Raw genomic sequence first — 23,150 nt, 5'->3', positions numbered from 1 at the left:
CACCTTAGTCCCCTACGTCCCATGCTTCAAACGATAGGTGTCAATGCACTGAACACAGTGACCCAGGCTATCCTCCCTATGGGACATACAGATATATCTAGTAGGTTGAATATTATTAGAGTTAGCTGGTCGGGTGGTCAGCGCGCCGGCCTGTCATGGGTTCAAGCCCCACCCATTCCATGGTTTCAATTATACATCTATCATACAATTTAACACGTGCACTATCATACAATTTAACACATGCTTTTTTCAATAAAATGTTCACACACTCACTCGTTAAAATACCAATGTTTAAAGTTACACTAGACATACTCAATTTCTTCAAATAACATGAACACAAGCGTACCTACCTCGTTGAACAAATAGTTAATAATAATGGCGTCAAACTCCTTCCTTCTTTTATAAAGATCCTTTACCACGGGGACTTTGTACAACTCCTTAGCAAGAGCTGGCAGAGCAGTTTCGAAGACTTGGAAGAACCCACTGATGTTCTTCCTCTTGTCGAAAACGTTAATATTATCCTCCTTGAAATATGGGAGGTCGTGAGGAATATCTTCAATGTTAAGATGTTTGGACGACTTCGGTTGGTTGGTCAACATCAATATCTGAAAATTTAAGTTCAGCTGTATATCAAGGTTAGATTGAGGGAACTTTACGAAATCCACAACAAAAGCTGAATTAAATTCATCATTTGGGAATATTAAAAATATTTCTTTTGTTTTGTAAGCTAAGTTTCAGCTTATTTACGTCACTGTTTACTATAGTCTATTAGTTTTACTCAGTTCATTATGAAATATAAACATGCCACATTTTTGGTATTAGTATTACCTTGTGTCCACGGTCGGCCAGAGCCTCAGCGAGAGGCATGAAGATATTCCTGTGACTCCTGGTGGAGACTGGGAGGAGCATGAGGATCTTATAGGACCTCTCAGGTGGAGACAATTTCCCCATGATGCTTCCCACTAGCATCACCACCAGTACACACATCGTTGTTGACTTCATCTACAGACAGCATGAATTACACTTTTAACATATAAGAAGGAAGTTTTAAATATGCAGTAAATCATTTCGTTTGCAATGAGGATTACGTGAGTGACAACGTCGAGCAAGTTTATCCGATTCTGGAGTGATAGAAGCTAAGATCAAGGCAGAACTATAGCTATGATATGATAAGTGATATGTATGGTGTGACTGAGCTCACCCGCTCACTCCGTTGTTGTCGTGGATTATCGTAGTTTTTGTGTTATAGAAACAGAACTGTGCCAGTAAACTTATAAAGTTTCTCTCTCCTTTGCTTGGGACATATGTAGCAAATACTAGTAGCCAATGATCCAAAAACAAGGAAAAAAATTGTTCGAAAACCTACCTTCACGAGGGAAACTCATGGGCCTAGAGTATCGTGCGAAAAAAAAAATATTAATTTCCGTGAAGGGAAAGGAAGTCTCTGTGATATGAGAGTAATACATAGTGACAGTGTATTTCAAAGTGGTACCATAGTGTATAGATATGATACTACAATAAAGGTTGTGATAATTGTCCCGGCCCGGGTCTTTTCCAAGTGGTGAACCGTCATAATTAAGAGTAAAGTTTTAGGTTTCATTGGTAACTAGCGTTGTAGACAGTTGCCTTCAGTTGCCAGGATTCTATCACGTAAGCCAGTTCGTCTTGCTAATCTTTCCTAAACTGCTAGTCCACCTTATGTATAGTCCTGTGATACCATAAAGTACATTTTTATGGAAATACGCAAAGGTGTACATACTTGGGGAAAATACGAAAGTGCGTAGTCTCGTGAAAATGAGATAAACCCTCTAAAGTTGACAGTGAACGCAGTAAACACAACAAAAGAATTGTCTTCCAGAAATCCTTCCAGCAGTCGTTACCGTAGCTAATATCAGTGACAACGGTTCTTAGTGTGGTGGATTGAGGACTAATCTAGAAATTTCTTTCTTCTATAATAGAAATGCGACATGTATACATTTGTGGAAATATGTAAACACTGTAGAATTGGCTGAGGTCACAATTTACTCAACAGAAAACCCAATATTTTTCTAGAAAATTTTCTTGACCAGTCGCTCGACCATAGGTAATAAATAGTATTAAAATAGCAGTTAAATTAGGCTGTATAAGAGGCAGCAGAGGTAACACCCTCAACATGTACAAGTTGCCAGTCACCAAACACACAAGGACGGTATCCGGGGATCAACGCTCCAGCGGCGCGATCCATAACCAGTCCTCCCTGTGGATCAGGGCATGATCAACCAGGCTGTTACTGATGGCTGCACATAGTCCAATGTACGAAACAGCCCAGTTGATCCAGCACCAACTTTAAGTATCTGTCCAGCTCCCTCTTGAAGGCAGCCAGGGGTCTATTGGTAATTCATCTTATGCCTGGTAGCTGTTGAACAGTCTTGGGCCCCAGACATTTTATGTGTTTTCTCTTAGTGTTCGATTGGTTAGAAAGTTGAAGATCCATCTCCCCACTTTGCCAGCTATTCCTTTAGCTCGTATTTTGCTCGCTGTTATCAAACTACAGTATATATACCAACATATAAAACAAAATATTAGCCTACACTACCCTACCAGGAGAATTGTTCAAGTGTACAGGAGAAAAAATTGTATTGGATACTGAAAATATGTAAATCTCTATAAATTATATATATATCAAACTAGAGTTTTATACCAGCATATAAAACAAACTACTTTTACCCCCAAAAAAAATTGTTGTAAAGGATACTGTATCTATATAAGTCTATAAAAAATCATATATATATATATGTCGTGCCGAATAGGCAGAACTTGCCATCTGGGCTTAAATAGCAACGCTCATCTTGCCATATAGGACAAGTGAAAATTTGTGTATGCAATAATTTCGCCAAAATCATTCTGAATCTAATGAAAAAAATATATTTCACTGTTTGTTTAGTATTAAATTATTGTAAACAAATTTAAAATATATTTAGTTGGGTTAGGCTAAGATAAATTGTTCTTCTTATAATAAGGTTAGGTAAGTTTTCTAAAATTCTTTTGGAGCAAAATTAAAAATTTTTACATTTACATTAATGAAAAAAATATATATTTACATATTTAAGAGAAAATGTTAGAAAGGACTTAATTTTAAATGAGTTCTTGCTAACCGACCAGTTTTACATATTCGGCACGACACATTATATATATATATATATATATATATATATATATATATATATATATATATATATATATATATATATATATATATATATATATATATATATATAATCAAACTACAGTATATATACCACATATGAAATATAATACATTCATAGTAGACGTTTACACTAGTTTGATGTATGAGAAACTGTGACTGTAAAGAAAACTATAAAAAACTATTTATACTAATCTACAGCATATAGTGCATCATATAAATTTGTGTAATATGCAGCAAGAGTAACAGATGAAGTCTCTCTTGGACAGCATGCAAACTGGAAAATGGTCACATGGATCGTGTATGGACTTTAAGCAATCAACCACTGTTGATACTCATCTTACTGCTTGGTGATTTCAACCTAAGGCATACAAAATGGAAGAATGTAGCAAATAATGTTATAGCTGAAACAATCCCCGGAGGTAAAGCAGATGAAATGTCACACACACATGAGCTACTAAGTCTCTGCGAAAAACACACCTTAAGCAAGTAGATAGTGGAGCCAACAAGACTAGAAAACACACTTGACCTTATCTTCACAAATAATGAGGACCTGATAAGAGACATAAGAATATCAAAAACAACTAATTCCGATCACAACCTAATTGAAGTCCAGACGTACATGCATAGGGGTTCAGTTCAGCAGAATGCATGTACCTGTGAAGGTGTCTTCACAAAATACAATTTCAACAACAAGAACATCAACTGGGACCAGGTAAACCATGTCCTAAACGAAACATGATGGGAAGATATCTTAAATGACATGGATCCAAACCAGTGCCTTGGTAGGATCAACTTCCTGGCAGCTGAAACATGTTCTAGGCATATTTCCCTAAGAAAGAAGAAGAGCAGGAGTAAACTGGAGAGAGAAAGACGCTCACTCTTCAGAAGACGACGAAGAGTCACTGAGCTCCTCGGGAGTGCTAGAATATCTGATACGCGAAAGGAGGCGCTGACCAGGGAAGTGGAAACTATCGAACTTAAGTTAAATGACTCTTACAGGAACCAGGAAAGACCGGAGGAGCTTAAAGGTATTAGTGAAATTGAAAGAAATTCAAAATATTTCTTTTCATATGCCAAAAACAAGGCAAATACCACATCTAGTATCGGGCCCTTACTCAGACAGGATGGGACTTACACAGATGACAACAAGGAAATGAGTGAAATATTGAAATCCCAGTACGACTCTGTGTTTAGTGAACCACTAATCGGTCTGAGGATCGACGACCCAAATGATTTCTTTATGAATGAGCCTCAAAACTCCATAAATATATGCCAGATTTCCGACATTACCATAACTCCGATAGATTTCGAAAAAGCCATTGACAACATGCCCATGCACTCAGTCCCAGGCCCAGACTCGTGTAACTCTGTTTTCATTAAGAACTGCAAGAAACCCCTCTCGCGTGCCCTAAGTACACTATGGAGGAGGAGCTTGGACATGGGTGAAATTCCACAGTCACTTAAAACAACGGATAAAGCCCCACTCCATAAAAGTGGCAGCAAAGCATTAGCTAAGAACTATAGACCAATAGCTCTGACGTCCCACATCATAAAAATCTTTGAAAGAGTGCTAAGAAGCAGGATTGCAAATCACCTGGATTCCCAAAATCTGCACAATCCAGGGCAACATGGGTTCAGGGCAGGTCGCTCCTGCCTCTCACAACTACTGGATCACTATGATATGGCCTTGGATGCACTGGAAGAAAATCAGAATGCAGATGTAATATACACAGACTTTGCAAAAGCATTTGACAAATGCGATCATGGCGTAATAGCCCATAAAATACGTGCTAAAGGAATAACTAGGAAAGTGGGGAGATGGATCTTCAACTTCCTAACAAATCGAACACAAAGAGTAGTGGTCAACAGAGTTAAATCAGAGGCTGCCATAGTGAAGAGCTCTGTTCCACAAGGCACAGTACTCGCCCCCATCTTATTCCTCATCCTCATATCAGACATAGACAGAGATATACATCACAGCACCGTATCATCCTTTGCGGATGATACTAGGATCTGCATGAGGCTGTCATCTGCTGAGGACGCGGTTAACCTCCAAGAAGATATAAACAAAGTTTTCCAGTGGGCAACGGTAAACAATATGATGTTCAATGAGGACAAATTCCAACTACTCCGTTATGGAAAACTGGAGGAGATAATAACTAGAACAGAGTATACTACTGACTCCGGCCATACAATAGAGCGGAAAAATAATGTAAGGGACCTGGGAGTAGTAATGTCTGAGGATCTCACTTTCAAGGATCACAACAGTGCCACGATCGCACGTGCAAAGAAAATGATAGGATGGATAATGAGAACGTTCAAAACGAGAGATGCCAAGCCATTGATGATCCCTTTCAAATCACTTGTTCCCTCTAGGCTGGAATACTACTGTACATTAACATCTCCATTCAAAGCAGGTGAAATCGCAGATCTAGAGAGTATACAGAGATCCTTTACTGCACGTATAAGTTCTGTCAAGCACCTTAACTACTGGGAACGCTTGGAAGCACTTGACTTGTACTCGTTGGAACGCAGGAGGGAGAGATATATCATAATCTACACTTGGAAAATCTAGGAAGGAATGGTCCCAAATCTGCACACAGAAATCACTCCCTACGAAAGTAAAAGACATGGCAGGCGATGCAAAATGCCCCAAATAAAAAGTAGGGGCGCCATTGGTACACTAAGGGAAAACACCATAAGTGTCCGGGGCCCAAGACTGTTCAACAGCCTCCCATGAAGAATTAGGGGAATTGCCAATAAACCCCTGACTGCCTTCAAGAGAGAGCTGGACAGATACCTAAAGTCAGTGCCGGATCAGACGGGAGGCCTGGTCATGGACCGGGCCGTGGGGGCGTTGATCCCCGGAAACACCTCCAGGTAACCTCCAGGTGTGTGAAGGACCTGGGAGTGATATTATCAGAGGATCTCACTTTCAAAGATTGCAACAATGTTTCTATCACATCTGCTAAGAAAATAAGATGGATAATGAGAACCTTCAAAACTAAGGATGCAAACTCTTGACAGTTATCTTCAAATCACTTGTTCTCTTTAGGCTAGAATATTGCTATACACTAACTGCCCCTTTCAAGGCAGGTGAAATTGCAGATTTGGAGAATGTACAGAGAACTTTCACGGCACACATAAATATGATAATGCACATAAGCTACTGGAAACGGTTCATGTCCCTTGATCTGTATTTCCGTGAGAAAGATAAATGATAATATACACTTGGAAACTCGTGAAGGGACTAGTCGCAAGTTTGCTCACGAGAATCACTCTCTACGACATCAAAAGACCGAGCAGGAGATGCAACATCCTCCCATTGAAAAAACAGGGACGCCACGAGTACGCTAAGAGGACAACACAATTAGTGTCCGGTGCCCAAGACTGTTCATCTTCCTCCCAGCATATATAAAGTGGATTACCAATAGACCAATGGCTGTCTTCAAGAAGGCACTGGACAGTCAGTACCTGATCAATCGGGCTTTGATTCGTACGTTGCTGCCTGCGGCCAGCAGTAACAGCCTGATTCATCAGACCCAGATCCACCAGGAGGCCTGGTCAGAGACCGGGCTTCGGGAGCGTTGATCCCAGAAACCCTCTCCAGATATACTCCAAGTATAAAATTTCATATATTATTCTTAAATAAAACGTATCCACAACTGCAATAATCTGAATCTGTTACGATGTTCGTTCAGATTAGGAAAGAGACCATTTTGAAAAACTGTAATACTGCCTGGTAAAGTAATTATACATCTTCCTGGAAAAGTATAACAGTATACACTAAAAAAAATATTTCAAACAGATATATGTTAAATATATGGTTCGGTAAACCATTTTTTTACTCAATACAAAGTGTGTAATTAGATCATGTCAGAAACATGGTTCACATGCACCTGGAGAAGAGAGGAATGCAGAGGAGAGAGAGAGATTTTGGGAGATGTTAAGTGAATGTATAGGAGCCTTTGAACCAAGTGAGAGAGTAATTGTGGTAGGGGACTTGAATGCTAAAGTAGGAGAAACTTTTAGAGAGGGTGTGGTAGGTAAGTTTGGGGTGCCAGGTGTAAATGATAATGGGAGCCCTTTGATTGAACTTTGTATAGAAAGGGGTTTAGTTATAGGTAATACATATTTTAAGAAAAAGAGGATAAATAAGTATACACGATATGATGTAGGGCGAAATGACAGTAGTTTGTTGGATTATGTATTGGTAGATAAAAGACTGTTGAGTAGACTTCAGGATGTACATGTTTATAGAGGGGCCACAGATATATCAGATCACTTTCTAGTTGTAGCTACACTGAGAGTAAAAGGTAGATGGGATACAAGGAGAATAGAAGCATCAGGGAAGAGAGAGGTGAAGGTTTATAAACTAAAAGAGGAGGCAGTTAGGGTAAGATATAAACAGCTATTGGAGGATAGATGGGCTAATGAGAGCATAGGCAATGGGGTCGAAGAGGTATGGGGTAGGTTTAAAAATGTAGTGTTAGAGTGTTCAGCAGAAGTTTGTGGTTACAGGAAAGTGGGTGCAGGAGGGAAGAGGAGCGATTGGTGGAATGATGATGTAAAGAGAGTAGTAAGGGAGAAAAAGTTAGCATATGAGAAGTTTTTACAAAGTAGAAGTGATGCAAGGAGGGAAGAGTATATGGAGAAAAAGAGAGAAGTTAAGAGAGTGGTGAAGCAATGTAAAAAGAGAGCAAATGAGAGAGTGGGTGAGATGTTATCAACAAATTTTGTTGAAAATAAGAAAAAGTTTTGGAGTGAGATTAACAAGTTAAGAAAGCCTAGAGAACAAATGGATTTGTCAGTTAAAAATAGGAGAGGAGAGTTATTAAATGGAGAGTTAGAGGTATTGGGAAGATGGAAGGAATATTTTGAGGAATTGTTAAATGTTGATGAAGATAGGGAAGCTGTGATTTCGTGTATAGGGCAAGGAGGAATAACATCTTGTAGGAGTGAGGAAGAGCCAGTTGTGAGTGTGGGGGAAGTTCGTGAGGCAGTAGGTAAAATGAAAGGGGGTAAGGCAGCCGGGATTGATGGGATAAAGATAGAAATGTTAAAAGCAGGTGGGGATATAGTTTTGGAGTGGTTGGTGCAATTATTTAATAAATGTATGGAAGAGGGTAAGGTACCTAGGGATTGGCAGAGAGCATGCATAGTTCCTTTGTATAAAGGCAAAGGGGATAAAAGAGAGTGCAAAAATTATAGGGGGATAAGTCTGTTGAGTGTACCTGGTAAAGTGTATGGTAGAGTTATAATTGAAAGAATTAAGAGTAAGACGGAGAATAGGATAGCAGATGAACAAGGAGGCTTTAGGAAAGGTAGGGGGTGTGTGGACCAGGTGTTTACAGTGAAACATATAAGTGAACAGTATTTAGATAAGGCTAAAGAGGTCTTTGTGGCATTTATGGATTTGGAAAAGGCGTATGACAGGGTGGATAGGGGGGCAATGTGGCAGATGTTGCAAGTGTATGGTGTAGGAGGTAGGTTACTGAAAGCAGTGAAGAGTTTTTACGAGGATAGTGAGGCTCAAGTTAGAGTATGTAGGAAAGAGGGAAATTTTTTCCCAGTAAAAGTAGGCCTTAGACAAGGATGTGTGATGTCACCGTGGTTGTTTAATATATTTATAGATGGGGTTGTAAGAGAAGTAAATGCGAGGGTCTTGGCAAGAGGCGTGGAGTTAAAAGATAAAGAATCACACACAAAGTGGGAGTTGTCACAGCTGCTCTTTGCTGATGACACTGTGCTCTTGGGAGATTCTGAAGAGAAGTTGCAGAGATTGGTGGATGAATTTGGTAGGGTGTGCAAAAGAAGAAAATTAAAGGTGAATACAGGAAAGAGTAAGGTTATGAGGATAACAAAAAGATTAGGTGATGAAAGATTGAATATCAGATTGGAGGGAGAGAGTATGGAGGAGGTGAACGTATTCAGATATTTGGGAGTGGACGTGTCAGCGGATGGGTCTATGAAAGATGAGGTGAATCATAGAATTGATGAGGGAAAAAGAGTGAGTGGTGCACTTAGGAGTCTGTGGAGACAAAGAACTTTGTCCTTGGAGGCAAAGAGGGGAATGTATGAGAGTATAGTTTTACCAACGCTCTTATATGGGTGTGAAGCGTGGGTGATGAATGTTGCAGCGAGGAGAAGGCTGGAGGCAGTGGAGATGTCATGTCTGAGGGCAATGTGTGGTGTGAATATAATGCAGAGAATTCGTAGTTTGGAAGTTAGGAGGAGGTGCGGGATTACCAAAACTGTTGTCCAGAGGGCTGAGGAAGGGTTGTTGAGGTGGTTCGGACATGTAGAGAGAATGGAGCGAAACAGAATGACTTCAAGAGTGTATCAGTCTGTAGTGGAAGGAAGGCGGGGTAGGGGTCGGCCTAGGAAGGGTTGGAGGGAGGGGGTAAAGGAGGTTTTGTGTGCGAGGGGCTTGGACTTCCAGCAGGCATGCTTGAGCGTGTTTGATAGGAGTGAATGGAGACAAATGGTTTTTAATACTTGACGTGCTGTTGGAGTGTGAGCAAAGTAACATTTATGAAGGGATTCAGGGAAACCGGCAGGCCGGACTTGAGTCCTGGAGATGGGAAGTACAGTGCCTGCACTCTGAAGGAGGGGTGTTAATGTTGCAGTTTAAAAACTGTAGTGTAAAGCACCCTTCTGGCAAGACAGTGATGGAGTGAATGATGGTGAAAGTTTTTCTTTTTCGGGCCACCCTGCCTTGGTGGGAATCGGCCGGTGTGATAATAACTAAGGCCTACTTTTACTTGGAAATAATCTCCTTCTCTCAAACATACTCTAACTTGAGCCTAACTATTCTCGTAAAAAATCGTCACTGCTTTCAGAAACCTACCTCCTATTCCAGACATTTGCAACATCTGCCACACTGCCCTCCTATCCACCCTGTCATACGCCGTTTCCAAATCAATAAATGCCATTAAAACCTCTCTATCCTTATCTAAATACTGTTCACCTATATGTTTCATTGCAAAACATTTGGACTATACTCCTACCTTTCCTGAAGCCTCTTTGTTCATCTGCTATCATACTGTCCCTCATACTCTTAATTCTTTCAATAATAACTCTTCCATACACTTTACTAGGTATAATCATCAGACTTATTCTCCTAAAACTTTTACACTCTTTTGTCCTCTTTGCCTTTATACAAACGAACTGTGCATGCTCTGCCAATCCCTAGGTCACTACCCACCACTCCAAAACTATATCCCCACCTGCTTTTAACATTTCTATCTTTATCCCATCTCAGCTTTACCCCCTTTCATTCTGCCCACTGACCCACACACTTCCCCCACACTCACAACTGGCTCTTCCTCACTCTTACAAGATGTTATTCCTCCTTGTCCTGTACACAAAATCACAGCTTCCCTATCTTCATTAATATTTAACAATTCCTCAGAATTTTCCCTCCATCTTATTTATAACTATCAAATCCATTCGTTCCCTCGGCTTCCTCAACTTATTAATCTCGCTCCAAAACTTTTTGTTATTTTCAACAAAATTTGTTGATATATCACTCTCTGAATTGCTCTTTTTCTCTCCATTCACTCCTCCCTCCTTGCATCACTCTATAAAAACCTCTCATATTCTAACTTTTCCTTCATTATCATTCCACCAATTGCTCTTCTTCCCTCCTGCACCCACTTTCGTGTAACCACAAGCTTTTTTTCTGCTTCAGCAGAAAAAGAACTTTTGCTTTAAGGACTGTTACGGATCGAATCTTGATCTTTAGCCAGATTAGTGCACTCTGTAACAATACACTTCATAGAATGAGAAGATACTTCCAAACTTAGAAATGTAAGGCTTAAATACTTCTTAGGTATTCTTAAATATCTATTAATATCACTTCGTCAGAAACTTTCATTCACATAACAAAACACTTTAATAGAATGTACATCATAGACCCCTTCTGTTCACTACACTTGTTAATCAGAGGAATATTACTGCTTCCTCAAGAATGACATTACTTGTACGCAAGTATATACATTGAGAAGGAACACTATCACTGAGTAACTCCCTGGCCTAAGGAATATATCACTTAAAGTTCTAAACTTGACACAGGTCGTTACATCGTAAACTGAGGGTAACAATATATAAGTGTCCGCAGACTTCACTTCATAATAAACCTCAAGCTGGTTCAGGAGTTTCTACAACATAATTCTCTATCCAAGTGAGAATAAGGTGGCGTACTGGAGGGGTAGCTCAGTCAATGCACACTGAGTCGGCCATTGACCTCTTCGCTTTCGGGCCGGGAGGTTGTGCTGCACCTTAGCTCTTGCATTCGTCACACACCCTTGGTGGAGAGCGGACGTTGGCTCTTGTGCTTCTGTCTGTTGGTAGCACTGCGAGATTTTCTCAAGCTGGCGCAGGCTATCAGGAGACGTGTCAACACTGTGTGCATAGAAGTGCTGAAAGGTGCGGTGTATAACACAAATGCATCTGTTCTACTGCCTGCTATCTTACGAGATACATATGGAATCAACAATGAAGATCTGTACGGCATTGCATTAAACAGCTCAACGAGAATATTCATGAAATTTGTGACGACTGTGACGTATGACAAGATGGTGGATCAGTACCAGGATGTGTGTATGAAAGTTAACCCTGGTTTGGAAGTGAGAATGAGGGACGTGTCTAAGTACTATACTTGTGTAAAAATACGGAATGCCCCCTTTGAGGCGGATGAAGAAGACATCAAAGTGTCGTTTGAGGAATATGGAGTGATACATCAAGCAACGATTGGACGATGGGCAGATGGTATGTATGCGGGACTGCGTGAGGGATCTTTCACTCTCAAAATGTCCTTGCGACGATCCATTTGTAGCTTTGAGTGATTTTAAAACTCAGGTATATGTCACATATGCCGGGCAAAGGAGAACCTGTCGATTGTGTGGTGCATTTGAACATGTTGCTGCACAGTGTCCACGACGTTCGTCGACCGGGACACAGGGGGGAGGGACAGGAGGGGAAAAGGAAAGAGAGGTGATGTCCCAGTCTACAGGAGAACATATTCGGGCACGTAGGCTGTGGAGTGAGATTGTGGATGACAGTCCAGAGGAGTGTGCTACGTTACCGGAGGTAACACAGAACGTTGAGAAAATATGTATGGAGGAAGAGGTGGAACAAGTGGATTTGGGTAGTGAAGTGTCGGCTGCCATAAATAATGTTATACAGGAATTTTTCAATGATCACCATGAAGCTGGAATGCTGAATATAGGCTTGCGTGAGCAACATACGAATCAGGGAGGGGTACATGAGGGAGGCAATGTGAGTAGGAGGGATGGGCAAACACAAGGGCTCTGTGAAACTGTAGTTGAAATACACAAGGAAAGAAAGAAATGATCACTGTTGCGGCTTCACGTAAGAGGGAGGCAGTTGCCTCGGACAGTGATGATATTCTTACGCCTGCACAACGTTCGGGTAAAAAACAAACAGTGGATGTGGCTAGGAAAGTCAGAGGAGGAGGGGGTAAGGGGAAGGAGAAAGACGTGACTAGGAACGAGCACAGTGAAAAGAATACTGGTCAAAAATGTAAAGAAACACATGACAAGAGATCGATTGGTAAGCCCCCGTTAGCATTTTTAAGTGTTTAACATTGAATACAAATGGACTCAGGGCCGAAGTGAAGAGGAGGATGTTCAGTGCCTTTTTAAGGCGATATGGGGTACATGTTATCCTTTTACAAGAACATAATTTTAAGTTTGGTCGGTATTTATTAGTTGACGGGTACAAAGTTTATGCTGGGTATACAGGTAAACTCAAGGGAGGTGCTGCAGTTTTAATAGCGGATACCAGTCCATTTCAAATGTTACACTGGGAAGAAGGGGGGATGGGAGACTAGTAAGGGTGGATGGTACATGGGGTGGGGTTCCTGTGTGTTTAGTAAGTGTTTATATGCCTGCAGACAGCAATAGGCGCGTAAAGGAAGATTTTGTGAGGAATGTTCTTATTCATCATATTGTTAGAGGATAGGACCTTGGGTAGCTTTAAGAAGAGGTTGGACAAATATATGAGTGGGAGGGGCTGGGTTTGATTGGTGTCATTGAGTATGGGAGTTGATTCTTGGGTAGTTTTGGGTAGGGGTCGTTTTGATAAGGACCTGCCTTGTATGGGCCAGTAAGCCTTCTGCAGTGTTCCTCCATTCTTATGTTCTTATGTTCTTATATATACATTATTTGGGGGGGGGTTTGGAATTGTGTGATCCATAGGAAGGATGTAGAGCCGAGAGGAGCCGGGTGTGTGTTGGGGGTCCTACGGGATGCTTTAGGGGGAGCAGGCTTGGCGGATGTAGTGAGGGGGGAGGGGTGGAACGTGGAGCATACTTATGTGAGGAGAGGATATGCGGCACGATTAGACGTATTTATGCTTCTCCCGGGTTACAGGTTGCTAATACAGAAATTATAAACGTTGTGTTTTCAGATCACAGAGGACTGGTCGTGGATGTGGGGTGGGGAGGTTTACCAAAGCGTTACATGAGTTATTTGAAACTTAATGTGAGATTGTTAGATGAGCAGGAGGACGGTGTTAGTTTTGTTGAGTGGTGGACAAATGAGTGGACCAAGGGGAGAAAGGGAGGTGATATACTACGATGGTGGGAGGAATATGCTAAACCAGGAATCAAAAATTTTTATATGAGGAAAGGAAAGGAGGTAAGTCATTGGAAATATGGCTTACAGAGATATTTGGAAGGGCAGTTGAAACAGTGCTATGAAGGTTTCAGTGGGGTTTATCCAGTACAAGAGATTGAGGGCATCAAAGCGCAATTGATGGAAATGCAGAATGCAAGATTTGATGGTGAGAGATTGAGAGGTGGATTGGAAGATGTTTTATGGGGAGATAAGCCATCCGCCTGTGTATTGCGGCGATTAAAGACACGACAGAGGATAATGACTATGATGAAGTTGGACGTACATACGGATGTGGGAGGGTATACGATGGGACAGAGGTTAGTAACTACGGAAAGTATGAGTGGTTATGCTGATAAGTGGTTTGAGATATATATGAGAGGGGGAAACAGAAAGATAGGAGATCTGAAGATTTTAGAGAAGGGGATACGGAGAAACCTAGAGTCAGCAGATAGAGCGATGATAGAGGGGCCTATAGATGAAGAGGAAGTGTGGACGGCTTTAAAAGGGATGAGTGTCGGGAAAGCACCTGGGATAGATGGAATCCCAAATGAATTTTATTTGAGCAACTGGGATGTCATGAAGGAATTCTTGGTGCAGTTGGTGAATGTGATGAAGGATAAGGGAAGCATGAGTCTAACACAAAGGACAGGTGTAGTAGTTATGGTTCCAAAGGGGGAAGTACAGAATAACATCCTAGATTATAGAGGTTTATCATTAATGTGCGGGGATTATAAATTGTTTGCCAAGGTTTTAGGTAATAGGTTGCGTAAAGTAATTGGGAAGGTTATAGATATGGGACAGATGGGTGTGCCAGGGCGAACAATGTTTAGTGGGCATGGGAGGATAAAGGGTTATATAGAGGAGCGTAGGATGGACGGCGGAGGTGTTCTTGCTTTGGATTGGAAGGCGGCTTATGATTGTGTAGAGAGAGAGACATTATGGATGATTATGAGGAGGATGGGTTTCGGTGAGGAAATTGTGCAGTGGGCGGAAACTTTATATAGAGGTGCAGAAATACGAGTGCAAATAAATGGAAGGGTGGGAAAGATGGTTAGTATGGGTAGGGGGCTGAGGCAGGGATGCCCCATGTCTCAGATCCTATTTGCATGTCTGCAAGACCCATTATATAGGTTGATAAATGTAGGAGTAAGTGAGGGGGGGTAAGACTTAGGGGTGCTACGGGTATAGTTGGTTATGTTGATGACACGACGGTCTTAGTGGGGGGAGAGGAGGGGTTAAAGAATGTAAACAGAATTGTTGAAATATTTAGTGGAGCAACAGGTATGAGTGTTAATAGTGAAAAGTCGAAATTACTGGAGGTTGGGTCATGGGTGGGAGGGGAACTGGGAAATAAGTATGGATGGCAGGTCGTAGAGCAGATAAAAATTTGTGGAGTATTGTACAGAGGGGCAGCGCAGGGGGCTAGAGAGGCAAATTCTAAAAGGGTAGTGCAACGGGTCTTGCTTAGGTTAGGGGGAATAAGAACGAGTGGTTTGACTATACAACAGAGAGTCATTGTGGTTAATACACTCATTTATCCTAAATTGTGGCACGTGGCTGTGGTGTACCCCTTGGTGGCGAAAGATGTGCGGCAAGTGCAAAGGAAAGTACTGAATTTTATATGGGGATATGGTTGTCATTGGCTGAGGCAGACGGTTGTAATGACACCGCTGGCGAAGGGGGGTTTAGGTTTAATTCCTTTGGGTAGCAGACTGAAGAGCATGTACGTGAAGCATTGTTATCTGAGATTGGGTGGGGAACGTGGTGTCAGAGTGAGGGATGTGATGGAAGATGTGAGGCGGTGGTGGGGAGGGTAGGGACTTAGAGGAGTGTATGAGTATTTTGAGATGCTTATTACAAGTAAGAAATCCGGGAAATGTAAAGGCGTGTGTTTTGGGGAGGTTGGAAAGGTGTCAAGAGGTGTTGGAAGGAGAGACTGTTTTTCCATTATATAATTGGACACGAATCTGGGGAGTATTCAGCAAGTTACGGTTGAAGTCAAGGGTGAGGGAAACTATGTATAGGTTTTTACATGGGATTTTGCCAACTAAAGTACGACTGTATCAGATGGGAATTTTGCAGTCTCAATATTATGTTTTGTGTGTGGGGGGGGGGGAGGAAACAGCATATCAAGTGGTGTATTTCTGTGTGCATATTGAAAGGGCACGTCTATGGTTTCGCAGTCTTGGATATGGTGGGTGGGAGTGGGTTAGTGGTATTAAGGGCACTGAGTTTGGATATAGAGGGAGTGGGAGATAGTGTGAGGAGGGCCGTCATGTATTTAGTGGCAGATTATATCTATATATCGTGGCGATGAGGGAGGTGGGGAGGTGGGGGGGAACGAACAATGGCTTTAGCAGGACATTTCTAAAAAACAAAGTGTATAAATGAGGTAGTGTATGGACGTAGATGGGCTATAGATTTTCCGGCATCGTATAGAGGTATGACTGTGAGAGGGTTGCGCGATTTAGTGTTGTAATGGTTGGGTGGACTGGTCTCTGCATAAGGGGGGGGAGAATGAATTACATGGACATAGAATTGCTAGAATATCATGAATCTTAAGCACTGACTACACTGTAGTGGTGTTTTCATCGGTATAATGAATTACATGGAATTAGAACTGCTCGAACTAGAATTTTAGCACTGTTTAACTGTAGTGATGTTTTCATGAGAAGCGAGAGGCGGCTTATCTATTCGATTAGGTGCTAAAATGTTCTATTATCAACCTTAGTGTGTGAAAGAGCAAGTCTGAAATTGCTCTGAAACTTGTCAATAAACATCTATATGTTGTTGTACATGATAATAATACGTGTTTACTAATATAAAATTACAAAGAATCTGGGAACAACTATTTTAGCACTGTAATACGAAGTATGGACCTAATCATTAGTTTCAATATCTAGTGTAATCTGTTTTCAATATCTAGTGTACTGTTATCATATTAGTTGACATTCTTCACTGTTGTAAAGTTGTGTAATCATCTATATATTGTCCTGAAGTGTAATTGTTGTTAGTATTTTATAAGTTCTTTGAATAGTTATAAGATGTTGTGAAGTCTAGTGCAAGTGTTTTATTTTTTGCACTGTGGTAAAGGAGGGGAAGTATGTAAGTTATTACGATGGAATCATAATCACATATAATACATGTGTGTACAATGTATATAGAAGTTATTATTTTGTATTAATTCTTAGGTAAATTTCATGTCAAGTATATTTAAAATTTACATGCATATTGTAATATATTTTGATGATACAAAGCATTTTGTTGTGTAATCTTGTATTTCTTAAAAGGATGAAAAGCATAGGATGAGGAATATTTTGTAAGATCAAAGATAAATGTGTTTGTGTATTGCAAATATGAAAATTCTTTTTTTTTCTGTGGAGAACTAGATGAGGGTTTTTATATTTGATAAAAGTATTGCAATGTTTTAAAATAAAACAATAAAATATGGAGTACATCAAACTGTTAAAGTAAAAGTTCTTCCTTGTGGTTTAGCGCAACTTTTTGAGTATATTAATAACAATAAAGTAAAATTGTGGAGGGAGGGGGGTGAGTCACCTGCATCATACTGTGTTAGGTGTATATCAGCACCATTATGAACAGTGTTACTTTGTGGACTGTGGAAATAAATGGTATAAAATACCGACACAATGGAAATATAAACACAAATGCAGTATAATGTGATCCTTTATTGACAACGTTTCACCCACACAGTGGGCTTTTTCAAGTCACACACGGATCTACCTGGGGTTGGAAGGTACGGGAGTATTTATAGTCAGAATGTTGAGGTCAGGTGGAGAATGCTGCATCTGATGATCTACCGGGTGGGGTTATAGAGTCTTGGGTAGCTTGGCAGGGGTATTGGATAAGTTGTGAGTAGACCTTCTGCAGTGTTCTATGTTCTTATGTGGGATAGCGATGAAGAAGTTTCTTGGCGAGTGGTTCAGCTATGTTATAGAAGCCATTGTTCTGGTTGAAATTGTTGGTTATAGAGATAAGCGATGATTCCAGGATTCTTCTGTATTGAGTGTTGTCTTCTGTGGCTATAAGTCTTGAGTTTCTGTAGTTAATTAAATGGTTGTGTGAATTGCGATGTTGTACACAGGCATTCCTTGTATCGTCAGTCCTGCTTGCATATTGGTGTTCTGAAATACGTGTTTGGAGGTCTCTTGATGTTTCGCCCACATATAATTTGTTGCAGTCATTACAAGGGATTATGTATACCCCTGCAGAGGATGGAGGCTTGTCCTGTCTACTACTGGTGATGTCCTTGATGGTCGTGGTTGTGGAGGTAGATACTTGGAATGATGTTTTGGCAAAGATGTTGGAAACATGTTTGGCAATGGAGTTGGTGGGGAGGACTATGTATCTCTTCTCGGCAGTGTCTTCTCTGGGTGTGTTGAAGATGTTTAATGCCCGCCGTCTGCAGTCTCTGATGAAGTGACGAGGATAGTGGAGTTTGGAAAATACTTGTTCAATTATAGTGCATTCTTCCTCAAGGAACTCATTGCTGCAGATTCTGAGTGCACGCAGGAAGAAGCCTATAATTACACCACGTTTGGTTTTGGTGTCGTGGTGAGAGTAGAAGTGGAGAAGATCGTTTTGGTTGGTGGGTTTTCGATAGACTTTAAAACGAAGTTCGTGGTCAGCTTTGCAGAGCAGAACATCAAGGAAAGGAAGAGTGTTGTCGACTTCTTCTTCAAGTGTGAACTGGATTGAAGGCTCGACCTGGTTGAGCTTGTCTTGGAGAGCTTGAACGTTGAAGCGTTTAGGAGTTATGAGGAGAATGTCGTCAACATAACGGAGCCAGGTGACAGACGAAGGAATAATGGTGGAGAAACGTTCGGCTTCTAGATGTTCCATGTATAGGTTCGCCAGGACTGCACTGAGGCCCATTTACGTCGATCTCTTGCGCAGGAAAATTGACGATTCACTTGATCTTCCCATTCCAGCCAGCGATTTCATCGACCTCTATGTGTTGGCTTTACGTCTCTTTCAGCAGACTTTTGGACTACCCATGGGTTCGCCACTCAGTGCAGTCCTGGCGAACCTATACATGGAACATCTAGAAGCCGAACGTTTCTCCACCATTATTCCTTCGTCTGTCACCTGGCTCCGTTATGTTGACGACATTCTCCTCATAACTCCCAGACGCTTCAACGTTCAAGCTCTCCAAGACAAGCTCAACCAGGTCGAGCCCTCAATCCAGTTCACACTTGAAGAAGAAGTCGACAACACTCTTCCTTTCCTTGATGTTCTGCTCTGCAAAGCTGACCATGAACTTCGTTTTAAAGTCTATCGAAAACCCACCAACCAAAACGATCTTCTCCACTTCTACTCTCACCACGACACCAAAACCAAACGTGGTGTAATTATAGGCTTCTTCCTGCGTGCACTCAGAATCTGCAGCAATGAGTTCCTTGAGGAAGAATGCACTATAATTGAACAAGTATTTTCCAAACTCCACTATCCTCGTCACTTCATCAGAGACTGCAGACGGCGGGCATTAAACATCTTCAACACACCCAGAGAAGACACTGCCGAGAAGAGATACATAGTCCTCCCCACCAACTCCATTGCCAAACATGTTTCCAACATCTTTGCCAAAACATCATTCCAAGTATCTACCTCCACAACCACGACCATCAAGGACATCACCAGTAGTAGACAGGACAAGCCTCCATCCTCTGCAGGGGTATACATAATCCCTTGTAATGACTGCAACAAATTATACGTGGGCGAAACATCAAGAGACCTCCAAACACGTATTTCAGAACACCAATATGCAAGCAGGACTGACGATACAAGGAATGCCTGTGTACAACATCGCAATTCACACAACCATTTAATTAACTACAGAAACTCAAGACTTATAGCCACAGAAGACAACACTCAATACAGAAGAATCCTGGAATCATCGCTTATCTCTATAACCAACAATTTCAACCAGAACAATGGCTTCTATAACATAGCTGAACCACTCGCCAAGAAACTTCTTCATCGCTATCCCACATAAGAACATAGAACACTGCAGAAGGTCTACTCACAACTTGTCCAATACCCCTGCCAAGCTACCCAAGACTCTATAACCCCACCCGGTAGATCATCAGATGCAGCATTCTCACCTGACCTCAACATTCTGAACTATAAATACTCCCGTACCTTCCAACCCCAGGTAGATCCGTGTGTGACTTGAAAAAGCCCACTGTGTGGGTGAAACGTTGTCAATAAAGGATCACATTATACTGCATTTGTGTTTATATTTCCAACAAAGGTAATGAACTCACAATTTACAAAGGTAATGAACTCACAATTTACAAAGGTAATGAACTCACAATTTACAAAGGTAATGAACTCACAATTTACAAAGGTAATGAACTCACAATTTACAAAGGTAATGAACTCACAATTTACAAAGGTAATGAACTCACAATTTACAAAGGTAATGAACTCACAATTTACAAAGGTAATGAACTCACAATTTACAAAGGTAATGAACTCACAATTTACAAAGGTAATGAACTCACAATTTACAAAGGTAATGAACTCACAATTTACAAAGGTAATGAACTCACAATTTACAAAGGTAATGAACTCACAATTTACAAAGGTAATGAACTCACAATTTACAAAGGTAATGAACTCACAATTTACAAAGGTAATGAACTCACAATTTACAAAGGTAATGAACTCACAATTTACAAAGGTAATGAACTCACAATTTACAAAGGTAATGAACTCACAATTTACAAAGGTAATGAACTCACAATTTACAAAGGTAATGAACTCACAATTTACAAAGGTAATGAACTCACAATTTACAAAGGTAATGAACTCACAATTTACAAAGGTAATGAACTCACAATTTACAAAGGTAATGAACTCACAATTTACAAAGGTAATGAACTCACAATTTACAAAGGTAATGAACTCACAATTTACAAAGGTAATGAACTCACAATTTACAAAGGTAATGAACTCACAATTTACAAAGGTAATGAACTCACAATTTACAAAGGTAATGAACTCACAATTTACAAAGGTAATGAACTCACAATTTACAAAGGTAATGAACTCACAATTTACAAAGGTAATGAACTCACAATTTACAAAGGTAATGAACTCACAATTTACAAAGGTAATGAACTCACAATTTACAAAGGTAATGAACTCACAATTTACAAAGGTAATGAACTCACAATTTACAAAGGTAATGAACTCACAATTTACAAAGGTAATGAACTCACAATTTACAAAGGTAATGAACTCACAATTTACAAAGGTAATGAACTCACAATTTACAAAGGTAATGAACTCACAATTTACAAAGGTAATGAACTCACAATTTACAAAGGTAATGAACTCACAATTTACAAAGGTAATGAACTCACAATTTACAAAGGTAATGAACTCACAATTTACATTTTATTAATCTAAGGAAATTTCAATTACTGGATAAAACAGATAATGACGATCTGTATCATTTCTACTATATTGTAACTCCTCTGTTTCAATACTTTCACCAACTTCACGAGGTCTCCCACTTTTCCAAGTGATATTTTTGTTAACAATTTTGGGAAAGTGGCGTTTATACAACCCGAAATCAATACATATTCAAGGCTGACTAAACTTTCACTGATAAACAAAAGGGTTGTAAGTTTGAAACCTACCAAAAGATGCATTTTCCTCATATCGCAGTGAATGAGGAAATTAAGTTTTTAATAATAATTAACTAACGTAGTTATAATAATAATAATATTATAATATCATTATTAAAATTATGTTAATAAACTATTATTTTTGTACCTGCTAACATCTTTTGACGATATTAGACTGCCATCATGTTGTGTTGATAATGATCTGTTATGGTAAACACGAGGAAATTAAATCTTCATCAGAGTACAAAACAAATTCTGGCCACAAAATAGAGCGAAACACCAACGTCAAAGACCTGGGAGTGATCATGTCGGAGGATCTCACCTTCAAGGACCATAACATTGTATCAATCGCATCTGCTAGAAAAATGACAGGATGGATAATGAGAACCTTCAAAACTAGGGAGGGCAAGCCCATGATGACATTCTTCAGGTCACTTGTTCTATCTAGGCTGGAATATTGCTGCACACTAACAGCACCTTTCAAGGCAGGTGAAATTGCTGACCTAGAAAATGTACAGAGAACCTTCACGGCACGCATAACGGAGATAAAACACCCCAATTACTGGGAGCACTTGAGGTTCCTAAAACTGTATTCCCTGGAATGCAGGCGGGAGAGATACATGATTATATACACCTGGAAAATCCTAGAGGGACTAGTACCGAACTTGCACACGAAAATCACTCACTACGAAAGCAAAAGACTTGGCAGACGATGCAACATCCCCCAATGAAAAGCAGGGGTGTCACTAGCACGTTAAGAGACCATACAATAAGTGTCAGGGGCCCGAGACTGTTCAACTGCCTCCCAGCATACATAAGGGGGATTACCAACAGACCCTTGGCAGTCTTCAAGCTGGCACTGGACAAGCACCTAAAGTCGGTTCCTGACCAGCCGGGCTGTGGCTCGTACGTTGGTTTGCGTGCAGCCAGCAGCAACAGCCTGGTTGATCAGGCTCTGATCCACCAGGAGGCCTGGTCACAGACCGGGCCGCGGGGGCGTTGACCCCCGGAACTCTCTCCAGGTAAACTCCAGGTTATCACCCTAATACACTCTCTCGTTTGTTATATTATGGAAAATCACTGAGATGTTACAAAGTAGTGAAGTTCAACAGTTCACAGTCAACTCACTTTGACGGAAGACACTCAAGTTGTGTGTTGTAGTGAAGTTAAACTCACAGTCCCTCACTGTGAAGGAAAATGTACTAATGCGATGCAGCCCAACACAAGGCATCGCCCCATGACAACACTGGCAACCTTGTACACAGATGCCAACCATGACATTTGTAACATACTTAACATTCTCTTCACAAATATTATTCTCAAACTGTGTTTACTAAAATGCCAAGCATATAAATCTTTTGGTTCCTATATATTTTCTTTACATAATATAGTGAAATATTTCCAATAAGTAATAAGCGTAAAATATATAGATTAACCTTATCATCATGAGTGTAATAAGCATCAAATGAAATCTTTGTTTCTTCTCGTTAATAAGCTACCGTATTTCAATTGTAAATTACGTTTATGTTTATGATTTAAGAACGTAAATAAACAACGAAAACCATTCACTTACTTTGGGTAGGAAAGATATTGGTCACTGAAACTCTTTTAAGAGTGCACGGGAGAAGACAGGAGCAACGAAAAGTGTAATAGACAGGACAC

General features: G+C 40.5%; 1 protein-coding gene across 1 annotated transcript in view; it reads right to left on the bottom strand.

Annotated features, from left to right (window-relative positions):
* The window catches only part of LOC128703117 (uncharacterized), a 48,268-nt gene extending 25,582 nt beyond the window's left edge, over positions 1 to 22,686 (bottom strand). Inside the window, exons 1-3 of the mRNA XM_070081401.1 lie at positions 22,617 to 22,686; positions 829 to 1,002; positions 351 to 605 (exon numbers count right to left, since the gene is read on the bottom strand). Coding sequence (XP_069937502.1) covers positions 351 to 605; positions 829 to 1,002 — 429 coding nt within the window. The 5' untranslated portion in view covers positions 22,617 to 22,686. The remainder of the gene's footprint in view (positions 1 to 350; positions 606 to 828; positions 1,003 to 22,616) is intronic.
* Positions 22,687 to 23,150: the final 464 nt, after the last annotated feature.

This window comes from Cherax quadricarinatus, unplaced genomic scaffold (assembly GCF_038502225.1).
Source record: "Cherax quadricarinatus isolate ZL_2023a unplaced genomic scaffold, ASM3850222v1 Contig2595, whole genome shotgun sequence".
Classification (NCBI taxonomy): Eukaryota; Metazoa; Arthropoda; class Malacostraca; order Decapoda; family Parastacidae; genus Cherax; species Cherax quadricarinatus.
This window is presented reverse-complemented; position numbering and strand designations above follow the sequence as displayed.